The sequence below is a fragment of the Stigmatopora argus genome, chromosome 6, assembly GCF_051989625.1.
Source record: "Stigmatopora argus isolate UIUO_Sarg chromosome 6, RoL_Sarg_1.0, whole genome shotgun sequence".
NCBI lineage: Eukaryota > Metazoa > Chordata > Actinopteri > Syngnathiformes > Syngnathidae > Stigmatopora > Stigmatopora argus.
The window spans coordinates 13,273,618-13,299,341 of NC_135392.1; the positions used below are offsets into that span (position 1 = coordinate 13,273,618).

The 25,724-nt window shown below is 38.7% G+C and overlaps 1 protein-coding gene across 6 annotated transcripts in view; it reads left to right on the plus strand.

Annotated features, from left to right (window-relative positions):
- Positions 1-25,724, plus strand: part of LOC144076352 (uncharacterized) — a 138,366-nt gene that overhangs the window by 91,191 nt on the left and 21,451 nt on the right. For 2 of the 6 annotated variants that reach the window (XR_013300799.1, XR_013300798.1), the window contains exons 3-8: positions 11,444-11,522; positions 15,461-16,009; positions 16,070-16,094; positions 16,152-16,354; positions 16,950-17,175; positions 20,244-20,836. Coding sequence is in view for 3 of the 6 variants with exons in the window: in XM_077604131.1 (XP_077460257.1) it covers positions 11,444-11,522; positions 15,461-16,009; positions 16,070-16,094; positions 16,152-16,354; positions 16,950-17,175; positions 20,244-21,130 (1,969 nt within the window). In the remaining 3 variants the exon portion in view is untranslated. Of the gene's footprint in view, positions 1-11,443; positions 11,523-15,460; positions 16,010-16,069; positions 16,095-16,151; positions 16,355-16,949; positions 17,176-20,243; positions 22,306-25,724 lie in introns of those variants that run through there. The other 4 variants (XM_077604131.1, XM_077604132.1, XR_013300800.1 and 1 more) reach the window with 3 other exon arrangements.

The following is a 25,724-nucleotide window of genomic DNA, read 5'->3' on the forward strand; positions in this document are numbered from 1 at the left end:
CAGCTGTCGACCACTCGTTATCAGCGTAGACGAGAGTTGAGGATGTCAGACGGGCAGCTGCGGGCGGCCGGAGGACTCCCCGAGGGCCGAGCAGATGGCGGCGGCGATATGTTGGCCCGAGCTCAGGCGATGTCATCACAGGGTACGGAGTCATGCGCTAAAAAGGTCAATAGCATTAATTAAACAAGTATTATATCTAAAATTAAGCAATGTCTTGACGGCCGTTTTTCTTTTGCTGCCAGTGACTGCAATAGTAACAGACTATCTAGTATATCGCCGTCAATGGTGGTGAATGTCTTTATTAGTTCCACACCTGAGAGTGAACTGTTCATATACATGCAATTAGAAAGTCAATTTTCTTTAATGTCTTCCGTACTAATGCAAACTGAACCATATTGTTACGCCTATAGGGTGATTGAAGATGTCCTCCATCTGACTTAAAGCGCTTTGTGCACTGCAGAAGAGACCTTGATGGAGGAGTTAGTAAGCCCACTAGGACGGATGAGCGCCGCTCCTATTAGCCGCACTCAATAATAATAATAATGCCATTCTTCACTGCCGGCACGAGTCAGTGGGGCGTGCACGGGCAACGTAACGGTGTCAGATTAAATGCATCACAGCAGTTGGCGAAGTAGTTTAAGCCCGTGTGCAATCCCATGAATCGTTGTTTAGGGTGCACACTTGTGAAAGAGAAGTTGGGACAATGAGTAAAAGGTAAATGAAGTACAAGCATTTGCTAAACTTAATAAAATTGTTATTCTTTTTTTTATGGCTGCGTGTAACATGTACCCCAAAAAATGGAACAGCTGGCAAAAGAGACTGAATGAAATGAGGGATGCCGAAAAGACACTTAAATACTCGTTTGTTAACTGGAAGCATTTGAATGTTATTATTAGGGGAAAAATAGGAACATCCACCAGAAAGTCAGTAATGCACAAGCAAGGATAAGGTGAGGTTCCCCAGTTTGAGAATATCTGCACGCATAAATTGTCTGACTTTTTAAGAGCATTTCAATGTAAAAAGGAAGTTCTTCATAATCTACATTTTATGATATCATCAAAAGGCTAAGAGAACCCAGCTAAAACCCACCACTGAATGTCCTTCGATCCCTCAAGTGAGGCTTCAATATAAAATAAATGAAAAAAACAGCATTAATTCATAAAGCATAATACTACCCTGACTCAAGAACACTTCAGAAATTCATTTTCACTTACTACTTCCATTAAGCTCCACATATAAGTAAAAACTCATGCAATTGTGCAATCCGTACTACACAACCATTCTACTAAAACACTTTAGCTGTTTTTTTCTGAGAGCAGAGCTCACCTAAAATTGTCTGACAAAGTGAGAAAGTGTGCTTTGGTCTGCCTGAGGTTTTTTTACCATTATTTTCCTCTGGGGCAAAAAGGAAAATTACCATCTAGTTTGATATCTGTACCATGTGATGTAGTGGGATGTGGTGCCCATCATGTTGAATTGTCATGTACATCCAGGTTTTGGAACAACAAATGGTGCCTTCGAAGCAAAGTCGCAGCTTTTTTTTTTCCAGCAAGCCCACTTATTCTTGTGGCACAACAGTGTGAGTCTGTAGTAAGAGCAGTCCAGCCCTACCAACAAATATAAATGTATGAATGTTATGAAGCACAAAATACAACAACAGCTCAGTTTAATGTAACGATGAATCAAATCGATGAAATCTGACTCTCAATTGCCCTAGGAATTTTTGTGATGTCATATTTCATTTAGTAAAGGTCAAGCTCTATTCTATAGACCTTTTTGTGACTCTCATTGGAGTAAAAGGGCTGTATTATGGATTCTTGTGTGCAGATGCTCAGGACCTTCAGACAACCCAATTATTAGTGGCTATAGAGAATGTGTTTGCTATTGACTTGTTGGATGTACACTATGCATAAAGCATTCTAAGAAGAGCTCTTTAAAGGACATCTATAATGTGAAATTGATTTTTAAATGTCTTGTTTACAAATAATTGTGTCTTTAGAGTGCCTGTTGACCCATCAAGTGGCATACGGCAATTAAATCAGACCATCACAACGAAATTAGTTAGTCACTACATTTTTCACATTAAACTGTTGACCCTTGCACCCATGCTAACTCCCTGCAACAAGAAAACTGGGACTCCTGCTGTTTTTCTCAGGAAACTCCCTTTTGATGCTTAGGGCTGAATTACAATTCGTCAACTTTAAACTCTAAATGTTGATGCGGCATAGTAAAGTAGTAATCGCTTCAACCCCTCATTCAATTTGATGTGTTTAACAAAAAAATAGTTTACAGGGTAAACTCAGAGCCACCCACATAAGATTAAGAATGAAGGTCGAAAGTCAATCTCCAGCAACATTATTGGATGTCACAGAGGTAGTCAAAGTCTTGGCCTTGATGACCAATGAAAGGTCTGCGGTGGGACGTCGGATATAAATTGCACGGAGCTGAGGTGATCATTCAACTTTATATTGTTTACTCGCTTGTTTATGTTCTGAGTAAAGCACTTTGAATTGCCTGCCTGGAAGCAAACTGGGGGCCACTCGGCGGCTGCCTTCGTTGCTCGGGTAACTGCCGTGGTCATTCAGTGTCCAGTGGGGCAAATAAGTATTTGGTCAACCACCAATTGTGCAAGTTCTCCTGCTTGAAAAGTTTAGAGAGTCCTGTAATTGTCAACATGGTTAAACCTCAACAATGAGAGACAGAATGTGGAGGGGAAAAAACTGAAAATCACATTGTTTGATTTTTAAAGAATTTATTTCCGAGTGGAAAATAAGTATTTGGTCACCTATAAACAAGCAAGATTTAAGGCTGTCAAAGAGGTCTAACTTCTAACAAGGTCTCCACTCGTTAACTGTATTAATAGCATCTGTTTTAACTCATTATCGGTATAAAAGACACCTGTCCACAACCTCCGTCTCTCACACTCCAAACTCCACTATGGCCAAGACCAACGAGCTGTCAAAGGACACTAGAGACTAAATTGTAGACCTGCACCGGGCTGGGAAGACTGAATCCGCAATAGGTAAAACGCTTGGTGTAAAGAAATCAACTGTGGGAGCAATTATTAGAAAATGGAAGACATACAAAACCACTGATAATCTCCCTCGATCTGGGGCTCCATGCAAGATCTCACCCCGTGGTAAATGATAACAAGAACGGTAAGCAAAAATCCCTGAACCACACGGCAGGACCTAGTGAATGACCAACAGAGAGCTGGGACCACAGTAACAAAGGCTACTATCAGTAACACAATGCGCCGCCAGGGACTCAAATCCTGCACTGCCAGACGTGTCCCCCTGCTGAAGACAGTCTGTGGTTCGCTAGAGAGCATTTCTATGATCCAGAAGAGGACTGGCAAAATGTGTTATGGTCAGATGAAACCAAAATAGAACTTTTTGATAGAAACACAGGTTCTCGTGTTTGGAGGAGAAAGAATACGGAATTGCATCCGAAGAATGCCATACCCACTGTGAAGCATGGGGGTGGAAACATCATTTTTGGGGGCTGTTTTTCTGCAAAGGGACCAGGACGACCGATCTGCGTAAAGAAAAGAATGAATGGGGCCATGTATCGAGAGATTTTGAGTGATAATCTCCTTCCATCAGCAAGGACATTGAAGATGAGACGTGGCTGGGTCTTTCAGCATGACAATGATCCCAAAGACACAGCCAAGGCAACAAAGGAGTGGCTTTGTAAGAAGCATTTCAAGGTCCTTGAGTGGCCTAGCCAGTCTCCGGATCTCAACCACATAGAAAATCTGTGGAGGGAGTTGAAAGTCCGTGTTGCCCAACAACAGGCCAAAAAACATCACTGCTCTAGAGGAGATCTGCATGGAGGAATGGGCCAACATACCAGCAACAGTGTGTGAAAAGCTTGTGAAGAGTTACAGAAAATGTTTGGCCTCCGTTATTGCCAACAAAGGGTACATAACAAAGTATTGAAATGAACGTTTGGTTTTGACCAAATACTTATTTTCCACCATGATTTGCAAATAAATTCTTTAAAGTCAAACAATGTGATTTTCTGGGTTTTTTTCCCCACATTCCGTCTTTAATGGTACAAGTTTACCCATGTTGACAATTACAGGGCTCTCTAATCTTTTCAAGTTGGATAACTTGTACAATTGGTGGTTGACTAAATACGTATTTTCCCCACTGTATCTACACACCATACCATTGTTCTTATAGCTTCATTATCATTATGATGCTCTTCCTACGGGTGGACTGCACCCGAGCGAAACGGCCAGCCACCCGGTGAGATGCAATCTACTGCATGGGAATTACCATAACAACACGTGGGCCGTGTGTCAATGAAAGCAGACATCAGCCCCAATCAAGCCATCATTACACACTGGAGAATAACACAGGAAGGCCATTAAAACCGTTCACTCCAAAGCACAGGAGAAAATGCCTGGAGAGGGTTCTCCAAACGCTCCTTTTGTCTGCACAATCGCTTCTAAACACCTGGTTTTATCCAACTCTGCCACATTCTAATGAGATATTCATCAAACGAAAGAAGAGGGAAAACAATTACTGAATGCACGCGGTCTCTTGTTCCTGCTGCGTCTTTTGTGTTGTCTACATTATACATTAACATTTTAAGATAAGTACCTTCAAGCTTTTTTGGATGGAAATTAAAATGCTTGGAATTGAGGTTGGAATAATGAGCGATTGATCTGTCAGTCAGTACGTGTTGCTATTACTTTGTTCTGTTAAGGCCACAAAACACCTGTGTATAAGATGTTTGGCCCACTTCTGGTGTGTGAACTACTTTTTTGGAGTCCTTAACTGGATTATAACAGTCCAAAGAGATGAAATTTGGTCAAATACCATTGGCTCACTCCGAAAATATTACAGTTAGGCCATGATTTTTTTTAACAATTTAATTGTAAGTTGGCGCATAATAATATTTGTCACATTGAGCCAGATACCTAGACCCCATGAATCATCACCTTCTCTTGGGTGGGTGTTTTTGTGTCCCAATGATTACAGGAACTATGTTGTTTAGAGCTTTGTGCCCCTGGCAGGGTCACCCATGGCAAACTGATCTTAGGTGAGGAACCAGAGAAAGAATAGAAAAGACAAGAACAAAAGACAAGTTGCGTTTTCCCTTACCCGCTTGGGCTCACCACCTGTGGGAGGAGCCAAGAAGGTCGACTCCTCAAGCAGTTGGTTGGCAACCTAACGAAGGGACCTTGATGGCTGGGATTTTAATGGGCAATTATTATTAATAAGCAATTAACTCTATTAACTTTTTAATTTGCACAGCCTTAACTGATACACTTTTCTATTCTTATTCAGTGTAATTTTTCCCTTGATTTTGTTGGTGACTGAAATGTCTTTCTGAAAAATCACAATTGCCATCACATGAAGAAGCAATTTAAATTTCCCATAATTTGTCCACTTAAAGGTCACATGGAAATGCAGTACAAGCCACAGCTCATTTTCGCCCTCTTTTAAACTGAAGCTCCTGAATATGTTTGACCTTCTTTGTTGGCGCTCATTTGCATTTGCCTTATTAGATGAAAGCAGTATTTTGCACTCTATGTAAATTGGCATTTTCTTGTCAGAGAAAGGAGTAGTCTAAGTGTGAATATTTAGCAGGAAAAGACTAAATGAACTGCAGCGCGGGCTGGAATTGAGTGCTTGGTAGTACATACATGATTTGCTAGTGGTTAGCATTCATGCCCCACAGTTCCTGGGCTTTGGGCTTGAATCTTAGTTGCAGGATTTCAGCGTGGAAATTTTGTGTTCTGTGTGCAAAATACCCAGCATAGAAAAATAAGTGGGGTGAGAGATACAATTTGCAAATATTTGACTTTAATTTGCAGTTGGTGTGCTGACAACCACGTGTGGTTAATTAGCTCTTCAGAAATGTCTTCTGGTGGGTTGGCGCCTGCCCGCCGCACGCGTGCCACAGATAAAATCCCAGCAGGGCGCCTCTCGCCGGGAGCCTCACCATCTCGTCGTCCTGCGACCGACACGCTCGGCTTTAATGTGCGGCGCAAATAGCTTGGAAGCCGGATAGCACCGTGCTTCGGCATTCATCTTTGGTCTTGGAGGGGATTTAGCAAGATTTACACTTCACAGATTTCAAGTGTTTTCACTTCTTTTGAATGCTGTAATTGTGTACCTCTTTTTAGCTATCGCACATAATTCACTGCTTCACTAGGATTGACAGTGATAGACGTCCAATCCGTTTTAATTGGGAGGGTTTGGCTTGCTCCTCGTTAAAATGGATTGGACATCCAATTCGTCTTTGATCTTGGATCGGAAACTTGGAAGCACCAGCTGTGATGCCATCACTTCACATATTTGAGTTGTCTTTACCTTGATTGCATTTTCAAATTTTGTACCTTTTTTAGGAAATAGCACACAATTCATTGGTTTGCTAGGATTGACGATGATACACGTCTAATCCATTTTAACTGGGATGTATTTGCGCGCTTTGGAGGTCCAATCAATTTTAACAGCGAGAGTCTGGCTTGCTTACAGTTCAAACCATTTAGGCGTCTATTGCTGTCCATAGCAGCCACTGTGTTACTAACTAAAATTGAACAATTTCCCTTACTACTGGTAGATGTCCAAATATTTGACTTGGAAGATTGGCCAGACTGCATTTGTTGATGTTTATTTACTTCCAAGTATATTGCGTTGAGATACTTGTAGTCCAGATTCTCAATTATAGACAATCATGCAAAAGCAAACACATTCAGGACCATGGACAGCGGCGCTCAACAATGCAATCCTAAAACACTGTTCTCACGATTGTCAATGTTAAATAAGAAAGCATACACCTGACACCATGTCCCTCTTTTCATCCATCCTGAAAAAATAATTACTCCGTCAGCCACCCCGGCACATTTTTGTACTCTCTGTGTCACTGAGACCCCACCTGAAATATCAAACGCCCGACAGCGGGTTGCAAGGGATTCACATTTGACAGCAAAATCATTTCCTTCTGGTGAACTTCAAATATGCAGGAAATGAAGGAAGCTTATGTTAAAAGGCAAAAGAGGGATTTGCCTTTTGGGATGAACGCAGTTCCTCCACATTTTGCATCAGCCTGAATGGCCATTCAAGTTGTTCTTCCACTTATTTTTATTATTTCAGAAGGACAAGAAATCGCTTGTGTAAGCATGTTTTAAATGTATGATGTAGACTTTAAAAACTTTACGGGGAAAACTTCTGGTGAAATATGACTATAGGGGGAACAGCATGTTACTTTCTATTATATTTCCATTAACTGGAAGGAGCCAGCAGGTAAAAGATTTATTGGAGTTGTTAATATTTTGACAGCTAAGCGACAGGTCGCATTGTAAATTGCATCATCACCGTCGGAAAAGCCTGAACATGTTCGAGTCATGACTGATGGGAATTATATTAAAATTCTGATGAGGTGGTCGCGGTCTAGTGGACATGCAGGTTGAGGCGTTTGTGGCACAAAATGATGCATTATGGCGACAGCGAGCATTTGTACGTTTCAGAGCGTCAAAACTGCCCTTCATGTTTGTTAAGTAGCAGAAACGGATGTGATAGATAACAGAAGAGGAATCTTAACTGTCTCAGATGCAGTCATGTAGTTAAATGGAAATACAACAGTTTGTACTATGTGGATGTGGAAATGTAGAGGTTGATCGACATACCAAGAAATATATATTTATTTCCCATTTTTTATTCATTTTATTTAGTCATTAAAAATATATGAAAATGTGATGTCCATGTGGAGGCCAAGGTTACTTTTATTTCCCTCCAGTCTCATTAAGGGCAAGACTTAAGTGACATAGAAGAAAAAAATATATAGACAAATGAGGAAAAATCTTAAAAATCTAAACGCAGTGAGTGGTTGCTCACATAGTTGGCCTCCCCCTTCAAAACAAAACTATAAAAAACACTCAGTGCAAATGAGAGAAAACAATCTGCTGCACATCCTGCTTGAACCGCATCTCTGACCGATGTTGTCAATGTAGGACATCAGGGCTCCTTGCTCCCCCCGGGTGCCCCTCTGCTGCGCCAATAACATGCCCAGAGAGGATGAGGCGGGTAAAGGGAAGAGAGCAATGACCTTTGCGGACTCCCCATGTGATAAATGTCAAAGGCTTCCATTTTTCCCCCAGTTTTTAATTTGTCTGAATTTCCCGGAGAAGGCTGACCTACTGTAAACCTTCTTTCAAATTCCGTGTTCCCATCGCGCAGGTGGTTGAAACCACCTTAAATAAGTCCATTTGCCACGCCGCGGCAGCAAGTGGCCGTGTCATAGCGCACGTGCCCCATGACACATTGAAGGCCCCCGGAGAACACATGCTCACATTGCCGAGGTGTCACTTTAGTGCTGCGTCCTCATCTGTTTGGCTCCCTCGCCATGTTCTGTCTGCTTCTCGTGAATGCGCACACCTTGTTAATGTCTCCTGCAGTATTTCATCTGTCGGAATTCACTCCCTGTGTCCCAAAGTCACTTTAAAACGGGTTTAAATTGATGTACAACCAGTACTAAATGTTTTTTTCTTCCGGTTTCTTCTGACAGGCCACATTTCAAGCTTTTTGCAGCATCTTAAGCCATTTGTTAAAAGTGGGAGAATTTAATTCAAAATGTTCGATGCAACACATGTTCTACTAGCAGCGACTCCACAAGGGGGCGTCAATTCTGCATGTAAAGCCAAATGATTAACTTATATAAATAAGTGCCACTATTATTATTTCCAAGGGTGTGAAATTCATTTTCTTCACAGGCCGTTGACTGTGAACTTAATCATCATATTATTTATTCAATTCATTATTTTTATTAACTCATTAAATCTAAAGATAGAAGCGAAGGTAAACAATAACAGCCCAGAATTGAAGGATACAATTAATTCATTTTTATCACCGTTTATCCTTGTCAGGTTCAGAGTCAGACAACCATTCACACTCACAATCACACCGCCGCCAGATGGGAAGGAATCCCACGCTGCCCCCAACGAATCCATGCAAAAGAATCACGTCACCACAAGGTGGCTTTGCAATATTGGATTGGATAACTTTATTCATCCCGTATTCAGGAAATTTCATTGTGACAGTAGCAAGAGGGTGAGAATGCAGATACAGGAAAGGCATAGTTACACATAGTTATAAGTTAGACAATACAGTCACAAAGGCTGCAGAACAACAAAGCAAAAGCACAAAGTACAAAGCAAAGTATATGGTATCATTAAGAATCACCAAATCAAATCATTAAGACAGAAAAGCAGCAAAAACACACAATAATTACCCAATTTGTGTCAGGAAAGGATTTATTCAAAGAAAGTCCCCTCTGTAGGGACGAAAGTATGAATTTGGTACAGAGTTTCTGCCAAACTTGCCAACGAGCGTTTGAACTACAATGCGCTGATCAATCACTTCCCATTTTTAATGGATGGAACATCCTTAACAGCACAAGCAGAGATGTCTAATTACGGCGTTCTGTGGCTATAGCAATAGACCACCCCCCACCCCTTCGCTTCCATTCCCCTTCAAAGTCCAGGATGCAAGTATTCGATCAATGAGCGCTAATTATCATCTCACCCTCTGCTCAATTCGACTCCATCTTCCCTTAATGAACTTTTTTCCCCCTGCCGCCTACGCTTTTGGTCCAGATTTTCGCCTTGGTCATCATTGGCAGGGGAATAATTGCATGAATATACCTTGTGCACAAATCTCAGTTAACTGTACTTCATTCTTTAAAGAGGATAAAGAAAATATACCTGTGATGATTGTTATCTCATCACTGTACACCTCACTTTTAGTGTAATGCTTATACATACACATTTGGTACCTCAATCCAGACATAACCATTGCAGGAGTGACTTGAAAAAAAAGTCAAACCCATCAGATCTATTTTCTGAGGTCAGCGAATGTGGAAAAAAATGAAAAAAAATCTTTGCAAAAGACAGTGTTTCAGTGCCCAGCTGTGAGGCTGACCCCTCCTCACACAACCTCCCGCCGAGCGACCCACCACAGGCATTTGGAAGGCGACCGAGGTCAAGTAAATTGCCTCCGTTAGATGTGAGGTCACGTTGTCCGCCATCCTCTACCATTAATGAGCTTAAATGGACTGGCTGCGGGTTGGTATTCTGGAATGTGAAAGGGTCTCGCCACCCGCCGACTGGGCCAGATGTGTGTGTTAATATTGATGGCTGATGAGATGTTGATGGTCCAGAGAGACATAAAAAATGGACGTTATAACGCAGCTGCAGATTTACTGGTTGACCTCCTGATTTTCAAGTCAAGAAAATAAATGACTGCATTCCTGAGTTAAACTGTCAGCATCATAAAACATGAATTATCGTTAAATCTTTTAAGTAACCCCACTCAGAATGAACACTTATAAAGCATTTAAAATACCCTAAAGTACTTGGGAAGGCCTCAACTCCTAAGATGCTCCCTAATTGCAACGCCGCCCATCGCAAATAGATGGCTCTCTCTCTCTCTCTCTCTCCTTGCCCGTCTTCTTTCGAAGTCTACTGACTTCTACTTGAACAACTTCCCATATGGAGATTTAAAAAAAATTCTAAAACTGGACTTCTGTAATAAATCCAAACCGGGCACTTGCACTCGGGTTTTCAATCTAACTTTCGACACACAACAAGGATGTTGTGTTGCGTTCACACTGTTGTATAATTTTGACAACACGAGTCGCTGTACACCGTACATAGCAATTCACAGACAAATTAATGCCACAGGTAAGTGTTGGGCAGATTCATTTATGCTTTTCTTTAAAGTTTATTTTTATTTTTCGGCAGTAACTCAGATGCTGTGCTCGGCAAGGGTGACCTGAAGGCAGTACATAGTGTACACACAGGCATAAAAGACACATAACTGCATCAGGCTTGAGGTGTGACACCAAGGCCTTTCGTGATGCTGCAACGTCTTGAAGTCTTCCTACCCGCATGCCGCTCTCGGTGGACTTGCTGAGTCTTGTCTGCATTCCACGGTGTGGCTCAGAGAGAAGACGCTTGTGGAAAATTCCGTCCCATCAGTAGCCCAGTAGTGTTAAAAGTTTGGTGCCATTCAAAAAAATTCTCCAATTTCTATTGGATTTTTGTTCAGCTGATTTATTTTTTCAAGCAAAGATTTGTTTCTGTAACAGGAAATATGATTGACACTGAAAGGGAATAATAGATTTGATTCATACATTTTCAATCTCACTACTAACACTAAAATGCTTACATACATTTACCGCACACTCACTGTCCAGGGAAATGTGTATAATATGTTCATTCAAAGTTTTCTCCCTCTTACACATAAAACAAAGAGGGGTGTTAAATTGTAATTTGAAAGCAAAACCTGATATATACATTTTTTTTTGGCCTGCACAATGTACATCTGAGAACAATGTAAATGTGACTATTCTAGCAGTGTAGTTGAAATTGAAAGCACGCATCTCCAAATGTTCTTTGTAAAACCAAATGTATTTTCTTTTGTTTCAGGGGAAATGGCAAATTTAAAAATTCATGGACAAAGTTCAATGAATGGCAATCATCTCTACATTTTGCAAGGCTGAGAAAGGTAAGACAATTGGTATTTCACACAGCATAATCTCTCCTGTGAAAACCACAATTCTACAGGCTACAGTATATTTTAGTTTCTTTTAAACCCACCCACACCACTTGATATTCTCTAAATAAAATAAAACAATAATAAAAATACATGTTTTATGAAATCACATAATCATGGCCGTGTAGATACCTTTGAGCAAAATCATTGGAGGAGATAAAAATCGAAGTGTTTTGCCGAATTAAATAACAAGTCGCGGTAGAAAACAGCACCTCGGGGACATTTCGGATCATGTGCAAACGCCAGCGAGAACCCTCCCTTGTGTTTACCACTGCCAATTTTGTCTACTGAAATATTCAACTCCGTGACCCAGGCGCTAGCTTCAGAGGGATTTTCAAGGCAATTCATTTATGGCGCTCCTTTCGCGATGATTCACGGTTCCTTCCTTCGGCAAGACGCTCATGCCCGTTCTTGCAATTCTCCACCAAACTATCCTCCCCCACCCTCGCACCTGTCAGCCGACCGAGCCCCCGAGGCCTTCGGGTTGCCACTCCCAGGCCTTCAAGTGTGGTCCTCATATAGATAACAAACATTGTAAAGCTTGTTTGTTAGTGGCTTGGTGGTTTTCCTCATGCAAAGATGCCCACATAATGTCAGTTTTTTTTGCTATTTAATGCTCGTCGGCATTCGGGAGGCAACATTGTGGAAGTGCATTTTTTTGGTGACGATAAAAAAGGCGCGAAATGAGCCCCTTCCCCCCAGTTGCTGTGTTCTTGGCTTTGCCTGAGACACGGAGCTCGCAGTGCATTCCAGGCAAGTTGCAACGCGACAAGCGAGTCAACAGTCAAAGCGCACAAGGAAGTGCCTCAAAAACATTCTCCATTGCAAATCAGCGTTGACTTTTATTTAAAAGCTAACATGTTTATGAAAAAGTTGTTGTTTTATTTTAAACACTTGGTAACGGATGCAGAAAATTACATTCAATAGAAGTACTACAAGGAACAATAATATAAGCATTTTTGAAAGTTCTAAAGAATACTACGCTAATATTAATAATAATAATAATAATAATAATAGTAATAATAATAATAATAATGATGATGATAATGCTAATAAGAGATGAATGCATTTTAAAAATCATTTTAGTTATCAAAAGAAAGTTTTGATGACATTATTAACAACTATTGCAAGTAGTGATGCTTAATTTTACAAAAGAAATTCGCTGTAAATGTTTGAATTTTACAAGGGTGAATTTTGCAACTTTATTGGAAATTAATATCATGAACATTAAAAATGAAGTTTGTTGAATAAATAGTTATTGAGGAGAAAAAAAGTTTGGACTAAAGACAAAGTTGTTACAAAAATACAAAGGTACTTGACTAAGCTTTTTTTCCATCCTAAATAAAAAGAAAAAGTTGAACTATTTTGTCAGCATAAAAATTTAAATTGGAAAATTTGAAATGCAGTTTTTAATGACAGTAATGTCATAAATTCACTCCAAAAATATTGCCATTTTCATTTTTTTTTAAAGTTCTGTGTTGTTTTTTTGCTTGTTGAAAAGTTAAAGAAAAATTCTCCTATCCTTTTCTCCACACTGGGCTTGTCAGTACAGCAGTAACGTGAGTCATTCTTTCCAGAGGATAATTAATATTTGCTTGGAGATATTATTATATTGTCTCCATGTGCAAACTGCAAAGAAAGGGGGGTCGACATGTACCTCCAAAAACTTTTTTCACTTGTATCTGAAGGTTCTATTGTCATGTAGTCCATAGAATTCATTTGAAGATGAGCTTGAATTTGCCTATTTTCAGTTTGGCCTTCAAACTTAATTCTTTTTGCAGCTGTTCTGACTATGAAATGTCAAAATAAGCACACATCCACGCAGGATTCTTCCATAGTAACACTTTTAGGTGTGGCCCATGGGCAGGACCGAGGGAGTGTGGGTCAGCTCAGGGGCGGGTTTCCTGTTATTGCCGCCATATCATTGGTGGGAGCGGGGAACAAAACGGGCCGTACCTGCCACAGGTAAACAGACAGCCGTCGGGATTTACTGAGACGTCGTCCAAGAAGCCTCGTGTCTAGCCGTGTAATCTGTTACAATCCTTCACCACTTACTGTCGCTTTTGTGTGTAATTTACAGACAGGTAAGTTTTGAGGGAAAACTTTTTTTTCAACCATGTTGTAAACGAATACGCTTTAATAATGAGGTTTTGTTTCTGTTCTTACAGGGGTGTCACTCACGCAGGTGGAATCTTGAATTCCGCGAATCTTCCATGTATTTTATCCTTCATTCCACCGGAGTCTGTTTATCTGTGCCAACCAGATTTCAGTGGCTTGAAGAGTAAGACACATGGAAATTGTCATCTTGCAGAATGCTTTGTAGTTGTTTTTTTCAATGCTGATCATTGAGTTGGAGGGAAGTGGGACTCTTGCGCCGAGATACATGGTTATGTTTGTGTCTGTAACAGTTCTGCACAAGCACTCAAAGAAATTTTGGACCAGAGCCAAGACTCCATCGACATGTTGAGGAAAAAAAAACCTGCCTCCCGCAGATCCGTCAATTTAGTCAGAACGCGAACAAGGAAAGGAAGTAAAATGTAGAAAAGATCAGAAGAAGAAGACACAACAGATAAAATATTAAAATCTGTGCCTGAACACCATCTAGTGGCTGTTGCCTGATTCCCCCAAAAATCTGTTTGAGAATTTGATTGTTTATTTTCCTAAAATGCTACAAATTGATTGGAAAATGATTTGTTTGCAGTCGTTTTAGTTTATTATTAAAGTTATTTAATCTTGATAATACTTTCCCAGATTTTTTAATATCCAAAGTACCTGCAATATAACTGGAGGTTGCAAATAATCATGAATAGTTGCTAACAAATCGAATAAATATATATTCTTGAACACAGTAAAAAAGAAAAGGCTAAAAATAAAGAATGACTTCAATTTCAGTTATTTTAACGCACTTGAATGCACTTTAATTTGGTGCACATCTTTAAAAAAAAAATCATAATAAAATATATTAAAACAGCAAGAATCAATTTAGATTTTTTTTATTGTTGTTCTTTCTTGAGGGTTGTCGCCTCCTGCTGATAATAAGCCAAAATGCAAACATCCTGATTCATGCATTCATTTCCTATTGAGTTCTTCTTTTCATTTTTTTTGTTGATAATATTAAAGGAAAGAAAATTGTGTCTGAGTGTGAAAAGTATTTTTATTTAATCAAAATTAAATTAATTTTAGTAAAATTTTCAAGTTTTTAAAGGTACACTTTTAAGATGCATTGCTGTTATATTAAAAAAACACAATCTCATTTCATTCATTCATTTTCTGAACCGTTTATCCTAAGTCTTATTTCAATCTTATATTTTTTTAGATGAACAGAAGTTGCCATAATATAACGAAACAAATGTATTCTATAAAAAACATACTATAATCATAACAAAAAAAATAAAGATAGATATGTACTGCATTTGACGTGCAGAATGTGAAATAATAGCATTGTTTTCAATTTGTTAAAGCTGTAACATTACAGTCAAATAATAGTTTTAGTTTCTAAAAGTAAAGTCAAGCCATTATATGATATTCTTCCTGCGCAAAGTACAGCCAGACAAAAAAAAGCTTGTGAACATTTTATAGTTTCAAAGGTTTTATGTGCAATTAATATGAATATGTGGTTTAATGAGCCAACTCACAACATCAGATAAAGGTTTTGTCTCAACAAAATCACACCCAAAATATACTCTTTTTTTCCATTTTCATCAAAAGAGATATCATGACATTCCATGGGTTTAATTACAGCCCCGTGACATCATGTTATTCACGCGGTGTCACTTTGAGTAGACTGTTAAATGTTGTGATTATAATGAGGATCAAAACACAAAATCAAAGACGTTCCACGTGATTCACGTACTTTTTCGTTCCACTTCCGTTTCTGAAATGTTGGACAGATTGGTGGACATCTCCTTGACTACTTTGACCCTCACGCCGCAGCCGAGCCTGCCGTTGACCTTCCTGTTGGACGCGATGATGACGAGCGGGCTGAGCGCGGCGTAGAGCGACGAGAAGAAGATGCGCAGATCGGACACCAGCGAGTTTCCCATGGTCTTCCTGAAGGTGAGCGTGTACACCCAAAGCCCGTTGTCTACGCCGTAGAGGACCACGTACAGAGTGACCAGGGTCACCACGGCTTTGGCCGCCCTGCGCTCCGCTCCGCTGCCGCTCCGCAGGCCCTTCACCTGCTGGCCGTGCTTGTAGAGGAACAGCAGGATGATGAGGCTGCTGAGGGTCATCAGAGCCATGGGCACCACGTCTCGGCCCACCTGAAAGGCCCCGTTGACCTCCTTGGAGCGCTTCGACGGGAAGTTGACCAAGCAGAACTGCACGTTGATGCCGTGGAGGGCCGAGGCGGACGCGTTCCTGGCCCCGATGGAGAAGAGAACGGCGGCGGAAGACATGCAGGTGTTGATCAGCCAGAGGGCCAGGAACACCAGGCCCAGGTAGCGAGCGGCCTTGGTCCGGACGTTGGCCCAACATGACCCGGGGGATGCCACGCTCAGACACTGATAGGCGCTGAGGACAAAGGTGAGCCAGATGGAGAGGGAGCGTGACGTGCGATAGATGAAGATCACGCCTTTGCAGCCGGCGTCGCCAAAGATGTCGGCAAGGCGGAAAGACGCCAGGGTCTCCAGGAGACAGCGCACCGCCACCACGTTCAAGTTGACGCAGGCCAGGTGGAGCACGATGGCGTCGGCTGCCAGCAGGTGCTTGTCGTGGTAGAGCGCCGACAGGAAGGCCAGGATCACCGCCAGGTTACCGGGGATGCCCACCACCGTCAAGGACAGGTACAGCATCCCTCGCACCAACTCCTCTGATGACATTCTTTGACAAAATAACAGTATTTTTACCATTTAAAACAAGTCTTTGGATTTTGAAGATGACATTTAAATACTGCAAGATGAGAAAAGAACCTTATCGCAAAAGGTCATTTTTCTGATCAAGATGTTAATATATCAGGATATACAGCAATCAAAAACATATTTAAAAAGAAAAACTAGTGTTATAATCTGGAGAATATTAATGTGCATTTTTAGAGTAAATCTGTAACAATCCAAGAATTAACATTTTTGAGAACAAAATAGAAGCAATTGAAAATTATAGTTGTATGTAAGAAAAAAAATGGTATACTTTTTTTTATATTCGGATAAAAATATACATAAAATATATATAAAATATTCATTTTTAAGATGAAGTTTTATTACAACAATAGTTGTATATTTCAGGGGAAGAAAGTTCCTTCTTTGGTTTAAATTGTCTGGAATATTACAATTTATAAAACATGAAATTGTTATATTTCTAACGAATACAAAATCACAATCATTTTTTCTATTAGTCGTACATTTTTAATTTTTTTTAAAAAGTGTGTCTTTGGTTGTCCAGCCTAATGTCATAGTTACCCACTCCACTAACGCATCCGTCCCGGCCACGCATCCGCTGACAAAGCCGCCAGTGACAAGGAGGACCTACTCGGACCTCGACGTGGCACCCCCTCCTAAAAGAGTCCCTACGCTTGTCCTCTATATAACCGCCTGTCGGTCGAGCATCCAATTACTTCAGATCAATGCAGATGACTGCTTCCGTCCCTTCGGATTCATCATAGTGACAGGTTTGTTTATACAGTATGTTTGCTGAGTTACATCAAGTTTATGCCTTGACCCATTTGCCCCCTCCCCTTTTCAGAGTTGGATGCCATCTTATTTTATCAGTTGACAGGAACACTTTGTTTAAAAAAAACTGTCAAAATTCTACTAGAATGTAATTGGAAAAAGCTGCATTAGTATTTTTCTTCTTTTTTGGGGTCAAAATGATACGTTGGAAACAAAGGTTGCTCGTAGGATGAATTGGCTGAATTTACAATAGTGCAATAGTTTTCCTGTGCATTTTAATTGAGAGGGCCGGCAATGAATTATCACAAAAATTAAATCAATCTGGATTGACATTCCAAAGCGCAAAATATCGATCAACATCATCATCATCTTTTAGATATCCTGTTTTTTTTTGTTTTTCAAATAAGTAAGCTTCATTCAAATGAATGAAATGATTCAGGAACATCAAAATACATGAGAATTTTGCTTTCCATCTTTTATTCTTTACTTGAAAATTCATAATACTGACATTTTGAGATGAGAACACTTTATTTTTCCCTTTGCTTCGAAACCCCGCGGATTTTTACAGGCTGCAAGCTGTGGACGCCTGCATTTAAAATATACGTGTTTATGTCTTATAGAGTTTGTTTATGAATAAGTACAGTTTTCTTGTAAAATATCTTGTGTGCAGCCTACAGTCTAAATGACAATAAATCAAACAGGGAATTTAATTGAATTACACCAGAATTGTTAATATCTGGAAATATTGGTATAGTTGTCTATGAAATTAATGATTTACACTCCTAATGACCAGTCAATGGTCGCAACGGTCAACAGTAGCAAATGAGTTGAATCTGTGGGCAGCTTGTAATGGTGCTAAAACATGCACTATGATGCAATGCAATGCAATACAGTAATCCCTCGAATATCGCGGTTAATGTAGACCAAACATGGCCGCGATAATTGAAAAATCGCGAAGTAGGGTCACCCCTATTCTAACTTTTTATTTTTTCAGTGCTGAGTCCTAGTAGCAAAAGTGGCTTCCACCTACGAGTTTCAGCGTGGATTTTCACATTTTTATCAACTTAGAAAAAATAATAATAATAATTAGAATAGCGAAAAAAATCGCGAAGTAGTGAAGATGCAATAATCGAGGAATTACTGTTACAATGACACAAATATTGATAAGCGCAGGCATTTTTTTCATATTTTTTAAACTGGATCTCATTTGTTTGTGCAAGAGGACATCACACGTTTGCTTACAGTTTGCTCAATCAATGGCTGTTGTCCCGGGTGTAAATTTTCTCATTCTCGACTAATGATTTGCATCCTTGCATCATGTTTATATCAATCAGCCATCCTCGATTGTAATTATTGCGATGGCAGTCCACTGCGGAGGACGTGCTTGAACTTGCCATTTTAATGAGTGCTCTCGACGTAGTACTTTGAAAATAACAACTCGCTCCCAAGAGAAAATAAGCTTCATTTAAACAAAAAAAACACTTCACAAATGATCAGCAAAGGAAATGTAATTCACCTCGTTGTGTTAGGTGTTATTGTGTGTTAAGTGGAAGTTTAAATGAAAAATAACAACAGGTAGTCCCCAAGTGGGCTGTCAGATGACTTATCCCGCTAATTGTCTTGGTCCTCTGCGTCACTAAACGAGTCCGATTATTTCGCTTCAACTAACGTATCACCTTTGGGGTTGGCTATTATAACACTTTAGCAGATGTACGAATAAATTATTTTTAGCTGAGAAGGCTCAGCTATAATGAACTTATTGTAATTGCTATCAATGGTGGCTAATACGTTAACAATTTCAAGCCTGTCAACTTGGTAAGTCATTCAGTTCGCAGTGTTTTAAATACTTTCTTGGCAAATGAACTCCTAAATTATGCAGTATCCTTTTTGTGATTATAGTGTTCGTTACATGGTTGCATGTGCAAGTGTGCAGGTTAAAAAGAAATTAAAAACCTAAGTTTGGTAAATCTTATAATATTGTGAAACTATTTTTTTGTTCACAAAAGGTTTTACCGTAAGAGGTAGGTTTTTGTTGTTGTTCTTTTTTTACGCCAAGGTAGCTGCAATCTGCTTAGGCCACTCGTTTGAACACCACTCAGCTTTGTGTTTCTCCTATTTTTATACTCTAAATCGAAATAAATTGCCCTCATTCGTATTGTGCCGCTAGAGGTGAAATTCTTGGACCGGCGCAAGACGGACGAGAGCAGAAGTATTTGCCAAGAATGTTTTCATTAATCAAGAACGAAACGTGCCCTTTTCCTGTTTGTTAATCCAAGGTTGTTCAAACGGCTTGCAATACTGCTTCCACTTTGACTCCAGCAGAGAAAATTGTCATATTGTGACACCAAGAACAGCTAGACCTTAAAAGTCCATTTTCAATGTCTTGGTCTCGACCCCAGGAAGTAGGGGTCCTGTTTTGGTCTGGTACTAAACACATGGCAACTCAGGATCAGCCTTCAACATCATGAATGTGAAAGTAAAAAGAAGCGCTAGGTAACGATGGTACTAATCTTTCTGTCAATCACTGAAAACTGAAAAAGCATAAACATTTGCAGGATTTCTATGGAATTGACATTGTCTCCGCTCTGTCATGCCTCGGACTCCCCAAAAACTCAGTCTTGGTTCTTTCTTGATGTTGTCTTTGCCCTTGGCTCCCAAAAGTCTTGACCTTGGTCTTGGCTCCACATAATATACAATTCTTTGGGAGAACTCTCGAAATTGGAAAATATTGATATTGATAGTATTCCCTGGGCTACTTTCCCTCAGAGACAATTGTTTTTTTCTCAGTGTGTTTTTTTGGGGGGCCAAACCTCTGGCCAAATTAGATCTCCAAGGATGTTAGAGGCTATAAGTGTTGTCTTGCTTAAGAGTTAACAGCCTCTGTGCTGTATCCGTCCTCCTCTAAGAATGGTTTAGGCGGTGATCAATTGTTTCAGGGTGTCAACCGTGAGATTCTTGAGTGGCGCATTTCTAACACTCGTCCTTCTCCGTCGAACAAGTGGTTCAGGTCCAGCTAAGATGGACCTGTGTAAGACCATCAAAGGTGTTTCCTTCCTCTTGCAAACAGGAATCGGCATCTTGGGGAACACGGTGGTGCTCCTGGCATACGCCAACATCCTCTACACCGATCAAAAGCTTCTTCCCGTGGACATGATCCTGTGCCACCTGGCCTTTTCCAACCTGATGATCCTGCTGATCCGCGGCGTGCCCCAGACCATGACGGTGTTCGGGTTCACCGAGCTGCTGAATGACAGCAGCTGCAAGTTGGTAATTTACGGCTACCGCGTCGGCCGGGCATTGTCCATCTGCCTCACCTGCACGCTCAGTGTGTTCCAGGCGTTGACCATCGCCCCCTCCACCTCTCGCTTTTCCTGGATGAAGTCTCACCTCCCCTCCTTGGTCCTTCCCACCTTTGCCGGGCTGTGGTTTTTGAACATGGTCATCTATATTTCCGCCCTTCTCTTTTCCACAGCTCCACACATTAATAGCACGGTGCCCGCCTTCACGCTGAACCTGGGCTTCTGCCTCATGGACTTCCGAGACAGCATGCTATACATCGTCCAAGGGGTCATCGTCTCCGGGAGGGATTTCTCCGTGGTGGCCCTGATGTTGGTCTCCAGCGGTTATATTTTACATGTCCTCCATCGTCACAGCCACCAGGTACGGGGCGTCCGTCGCACCCGTTCGGCAGAGATCAGAGCGGCTAAAACGGTCGTCACTTTGGTCGTGCTGTATGTCTTCTTCTTCGGCGTCGATAATGTGATCTGGATCTACATGCTGACCGAGGCCAACGTGTCCCCGGTGGTGGCGGACATCAGGGTGTTCTGCTCGTCTTGTTACGCATTTCTCAGTCCTTACTTTATCATATCTTCCAACAAGAGGGTGAAAGCCAGAGTTGTGTGTGTGGCCGATCAGGATCAGCTAGCTTCAACGGAGGCTCCCGAGTCAAAATGACTCATTTTCTTCTTCTTTTTTTAAACATATTGTTCTTCCAGACCTATCAATGTGCTTTAGTGAATTTGAAATATGAACTCTTCATGTATGCCTTTAGAACAGGGGTGTCAAACCGATTCCACTGAGAGCCGCAGTGGGTCCTGGTCTTTGTTCCAACCGATCCAGTGCCGACATTTTAACCAATCAGGTGTCTTCTAAAATAAGTAGCACCTGACTTTAATTAACTGATTACACTTGCAAAAGGTATCCTCTTGTTGAGTTGGAATGAAAACCTGCACCCACTGCGGCCCTTTGAGGACCGGTTTGACACCCCTGCTTTAGAACTTAAGCCATTGTGTTGTTTTTATACATTTCTTTTATCCAGTGTAAAAGCTAAATGTGACTGTTATTATGCAAAAGTTCATTTCCGAATGATAAAACAATTTTTATGATGTTGTAATTGAAAAGAAAATCAACTTTAAATCTTGTTTAAGAACAAAAAAAATAGACGGGTAGATCCAAGTTCGGACTTCTGTAATAATCATCCACTTTAAAACTCATTGTTTGCTTTACAGAAACTTTGCTTCATCAGAAGTTTCGGTTTTTAACTTGCTTTAGCTTTTGTTTGATGGCAATTGCTCCTTTTGAACCTGCAAGGGAATAATTCACGTGTGAATTTTGGAATGGAAGCAGCACAAAATAATCGCTGTGGTAAATGTGTCTGTGGTTAGTGGCTTGTATTATGAGCAGAAAGCATGCGGTGAGTTCCGACTACTTCCGATCGCCATTCTGCATAATAGCCTTTGTTTTTGTGTCTGATTTTATAGGGCTATAAAATATTGTGCTATTGCAGGTCAACATAACAAAACCATACCTGAACGATAATTCAGCACATCTTGAACCAAGCCTGTGAAGATGTTAAATTAAAAAGATTGATGTATTATACTCGTATCAAAAATGCTTTTATCTTCATATTCTGATTTATATTATTGCATTGCACACCATAGCACAAATGAGATAAAAGGTTACTTTTCATTGCAGGTTTGTTGGATGTTATCAAAGTATGGCTTTATGTAATTAACATCAGAAGGATATTTTTTGATATCACAAAAGATCAAATATGTCCTGAATGATCAAGGGTATAAACAATTGTCCAAATACGCAAATATAATAATAATAATAATTGTTGAGGAAAGACAATTTGACCTCTAGTATTTTCAGTAGGTCGTAAAATTCAATTTGTCAAATTAGTTTGAGTGGATACATTTAGAAAGTACCAAAAGCCTGGAATGATTTTTATTTAAAAAAATGACCATGTATAATAAGGCTTTTTTTGCGTAAATAAAGACCATGTATACTAAGGGTTTTATTTCTTTAAAAAAATACCATGTATACTAAGGTTTTATTTGCATAAAAAAGACCATGTATACTAATAGTTTTATTTGTTAAAAAATGATCATGTTTACTAAGGCTTTTATTTCTTTAAAAAATAACCATGTATAGTATGTCTTTTTTCACTTAAAAAAGACCAAGTATACTAAGGCTTTTATTTGTTAAAAAGATGGCCAAGTATACTGAGGCCTTTTTACATAAAAAAATGACCATTTATACTAAGGCTTTTTTGCACAAAAAAGACCATTTATACTAAGGCTTTTTTGCATTAAAAAATACAATTTCTTAAAAAAAATGACTATGTATAGTAAGCCTTTTTCTTAAAAAAATGGCCATGTATAGTAAGGCTTTTTTCTTTAAAAAAAACTGACTATCTATAGTAAGCCTTTTTCTTCAAAAATTACCATGTATATTAAGGCTTTTTTCTTTAAAAACTGACTATGTATAGTAAGGCTTTTTTCTTTAAAAACTGACTATGTATAGTGAGGCTTTTTTCTTTAAAAACTGACTATAAAGTAAGCCTTTTTCTTAAAAAAAATGGCCATGTATAGTAAGGCTTTTTTCTTTTAAAAAAATCTGACTATATATAGTAAGCCTTTTTTTTTCAAAAATGACCATTGTAGTAAGGCTTTTTTCTTTAAAAAACTGACTATGTATAGAAAGCCTTTTTCTCCAAAAAACGGCCATGTATAATAAGGCTTTTTTCTTAAAAAACTATGTATAGTAAGCCATTTTCTTCCAAAAATGACCATGTATAGCAAGCCATTTTCTTCCAAAAATGACCATTTATAGTAAGGCTTTTTTCTTTAAAAACTGACTATATAGTAAGCCTTTTTCTTTAAAAAATGGCCATGTATAGTAAGGCTTTTTTCTTAAAAAAATGACTATGTATAGTAAGCCTTTTTCTTCAAAAATGACCATGTATAGTAAGGCTTTTTTCTTTTTAAAAACTGACTATGTATCGTAAGCCTTTTTCTTCCAAAAATGACCGTGTATAAAAGGGTTTTGTCTTTCAAATCTGACTATGTATAGTAAGCCTTTTTCTTCATAAAACGACCATGTATATTAAGCCTTTTTCTTCAAAAAAAACGACCATGTATAGTAAGGCTTTTTATTCAAAAAATGGCCATGTATACTAAACCTTTTTCTTAAAAAACTGACTATGTATAGTAAGCCTTTTTCTTCCAAAAATGACCATGTATAGTAAGGCTTTTATCTTAAAAAACTGACTATGTATAGTAAGCCATTTTCTTCCAAAAATGACCATGTATATTACTATACATGGTCTTTTTTTTCTTACAAAACTGACTATGTATAGTAAGCCTTTTTCTTCAAAAATTACCATGTATAGTAAGGCTTTTTTCTTTAAAAACTGACTATGTATAGTAAGGCTTTTTTTCTTTAAAAACTGACTATGTATAGTAAGCCTTTTTCTTTAAAAAATGACCATGTATAGTAAGGTTTCTTTCTTGAAAAACTGACTATGTATAGTAAGCCTTTTTCTTCCAAAAATGACCATGTATAGTAAGGCTTTTTTCTTTAAAAACTGACTATATAGTAAGCCTTTTTCTTAAAAAAAATGGCCATGTATAGTAAGGCTTTTTTCTTTTAAAAAAATCTGACTATATATAGTAAGCCTTTTTTTCAAAAATGACCATTGTAGTAAGGCTTTTTTCTTTAAAAAACTGACTATGTATAGTAAGCCTTTTTCTCCAAAAAACGGCCCTGTATAATAAGGCTTTTTTCTTAAAAAAACTATGTATAGTAAGCCATTTTCTTCCAAAAATGACCATTTATAGTAAGGCTTTTTTCTTTAAAAACTGACTATATAGTAAGCCTTTTTCTTTAAAAAATGGCCATGTATAGTAAGGCTTTTTTCTTAAAAAACTGACTATGTATAGTAAGCCATTTTCTTCCAAAAATGACCATGTATATTGTATACATGGTCATTTTTTTCTTTAAAAACTGACTATGTATAATAAGCCTTTTTCTTTAAAAAAAATGACCATGTATAGTAAGGCTTTTTTCTTTAAAATCTGACCATGTATAGTAAGCCTTTTTCTTCAAAAAACGACCATGTATATTAAGCCTTTTTCTTAAAAAAACGACCATGTATAGTAAGGCTTTTTTCTTTAGAAAACATGTATAGTAAGCCATTTTCTTCCAAAAGTGACCATGTATAGTAATGCTTTTTGCTTAAAAAAACTATGTATAGTAAGCCATTTTCTTCCAAAATTGACCATGTATAGTCAGGCTTTTTTTTAAACTGACCACATATAGTAAGCCTTTTTCTTCAAAAATGACCATGTATAGTAAGGCTTTTTTCTTTAAAAAAATGGCCATGTATAGTAAGGCTTTTTTCTTTAAAATCTGACCATGTAGAGTAAGCCTTTTTCTTCAAAAAACGACCATGTATATTAAGCCTTTTTCTTAAAAAAACGACCATGTATAGTAAGGCTTTTTTCTTTAAAAAAACATGTATAGTAAGCCATTTTCTTCCAAAAGTGACCATGTATAGTAAGGCTTTTTGCTTAAAAAAACTATGTATAGTAAGCCATTTTCTTCCAAAAATGACCATGTATAGTCAGGCTTTTTTTTAAACTGACCACATATAGTAAGCCTTTTTCTTCAAAAATGACCATGTATAGTAAGGCTTTTTTCTTTAAAAAAATGGCCATGTATAGTAAGCCATTTTCTTCCAAAAGTGACCATGTATAGTAAGGCTTTTTTAATTAAAAAACGACCATGTATATTAAGCCTTTTTCTTAAAAAAACGACCATCTATAGTAAGGCTTTTCTCTTTAAAAACTATGTATAGTAAGCCTTTTTCTTCCAAAAATGACCATATATAGTAAAGCTTTTTTCTTTCAAATCTGACTATGTATAGTAAGCCTTTTTCTTCATAAAACGACCATGTATTGTAGGGCTTTTTTCTTTAAAAAAAACTATGTATGGTAAGCAATTTTCTTCCAAAAATGACTATGTATAGTAAGCCTTTTTCTTCCAAAAATGGCCATGTATAGTAAGGCTTTTTTCTTTAAAAAAAAAACTGACTATGTATAGTAAGCCTTTTTCTTCCAAAAATGACCATGTATAGTAAGGCTTTTTTCTTAAAAAACTGACTATGTATACTAAGCCCTTTTCTTTAAAAAATGGCCATGTATAGTAAGGCTTTTCTCTTTAAAAACAATGTATAGTAAGCCATTTTCTTCCAAAAGCGACC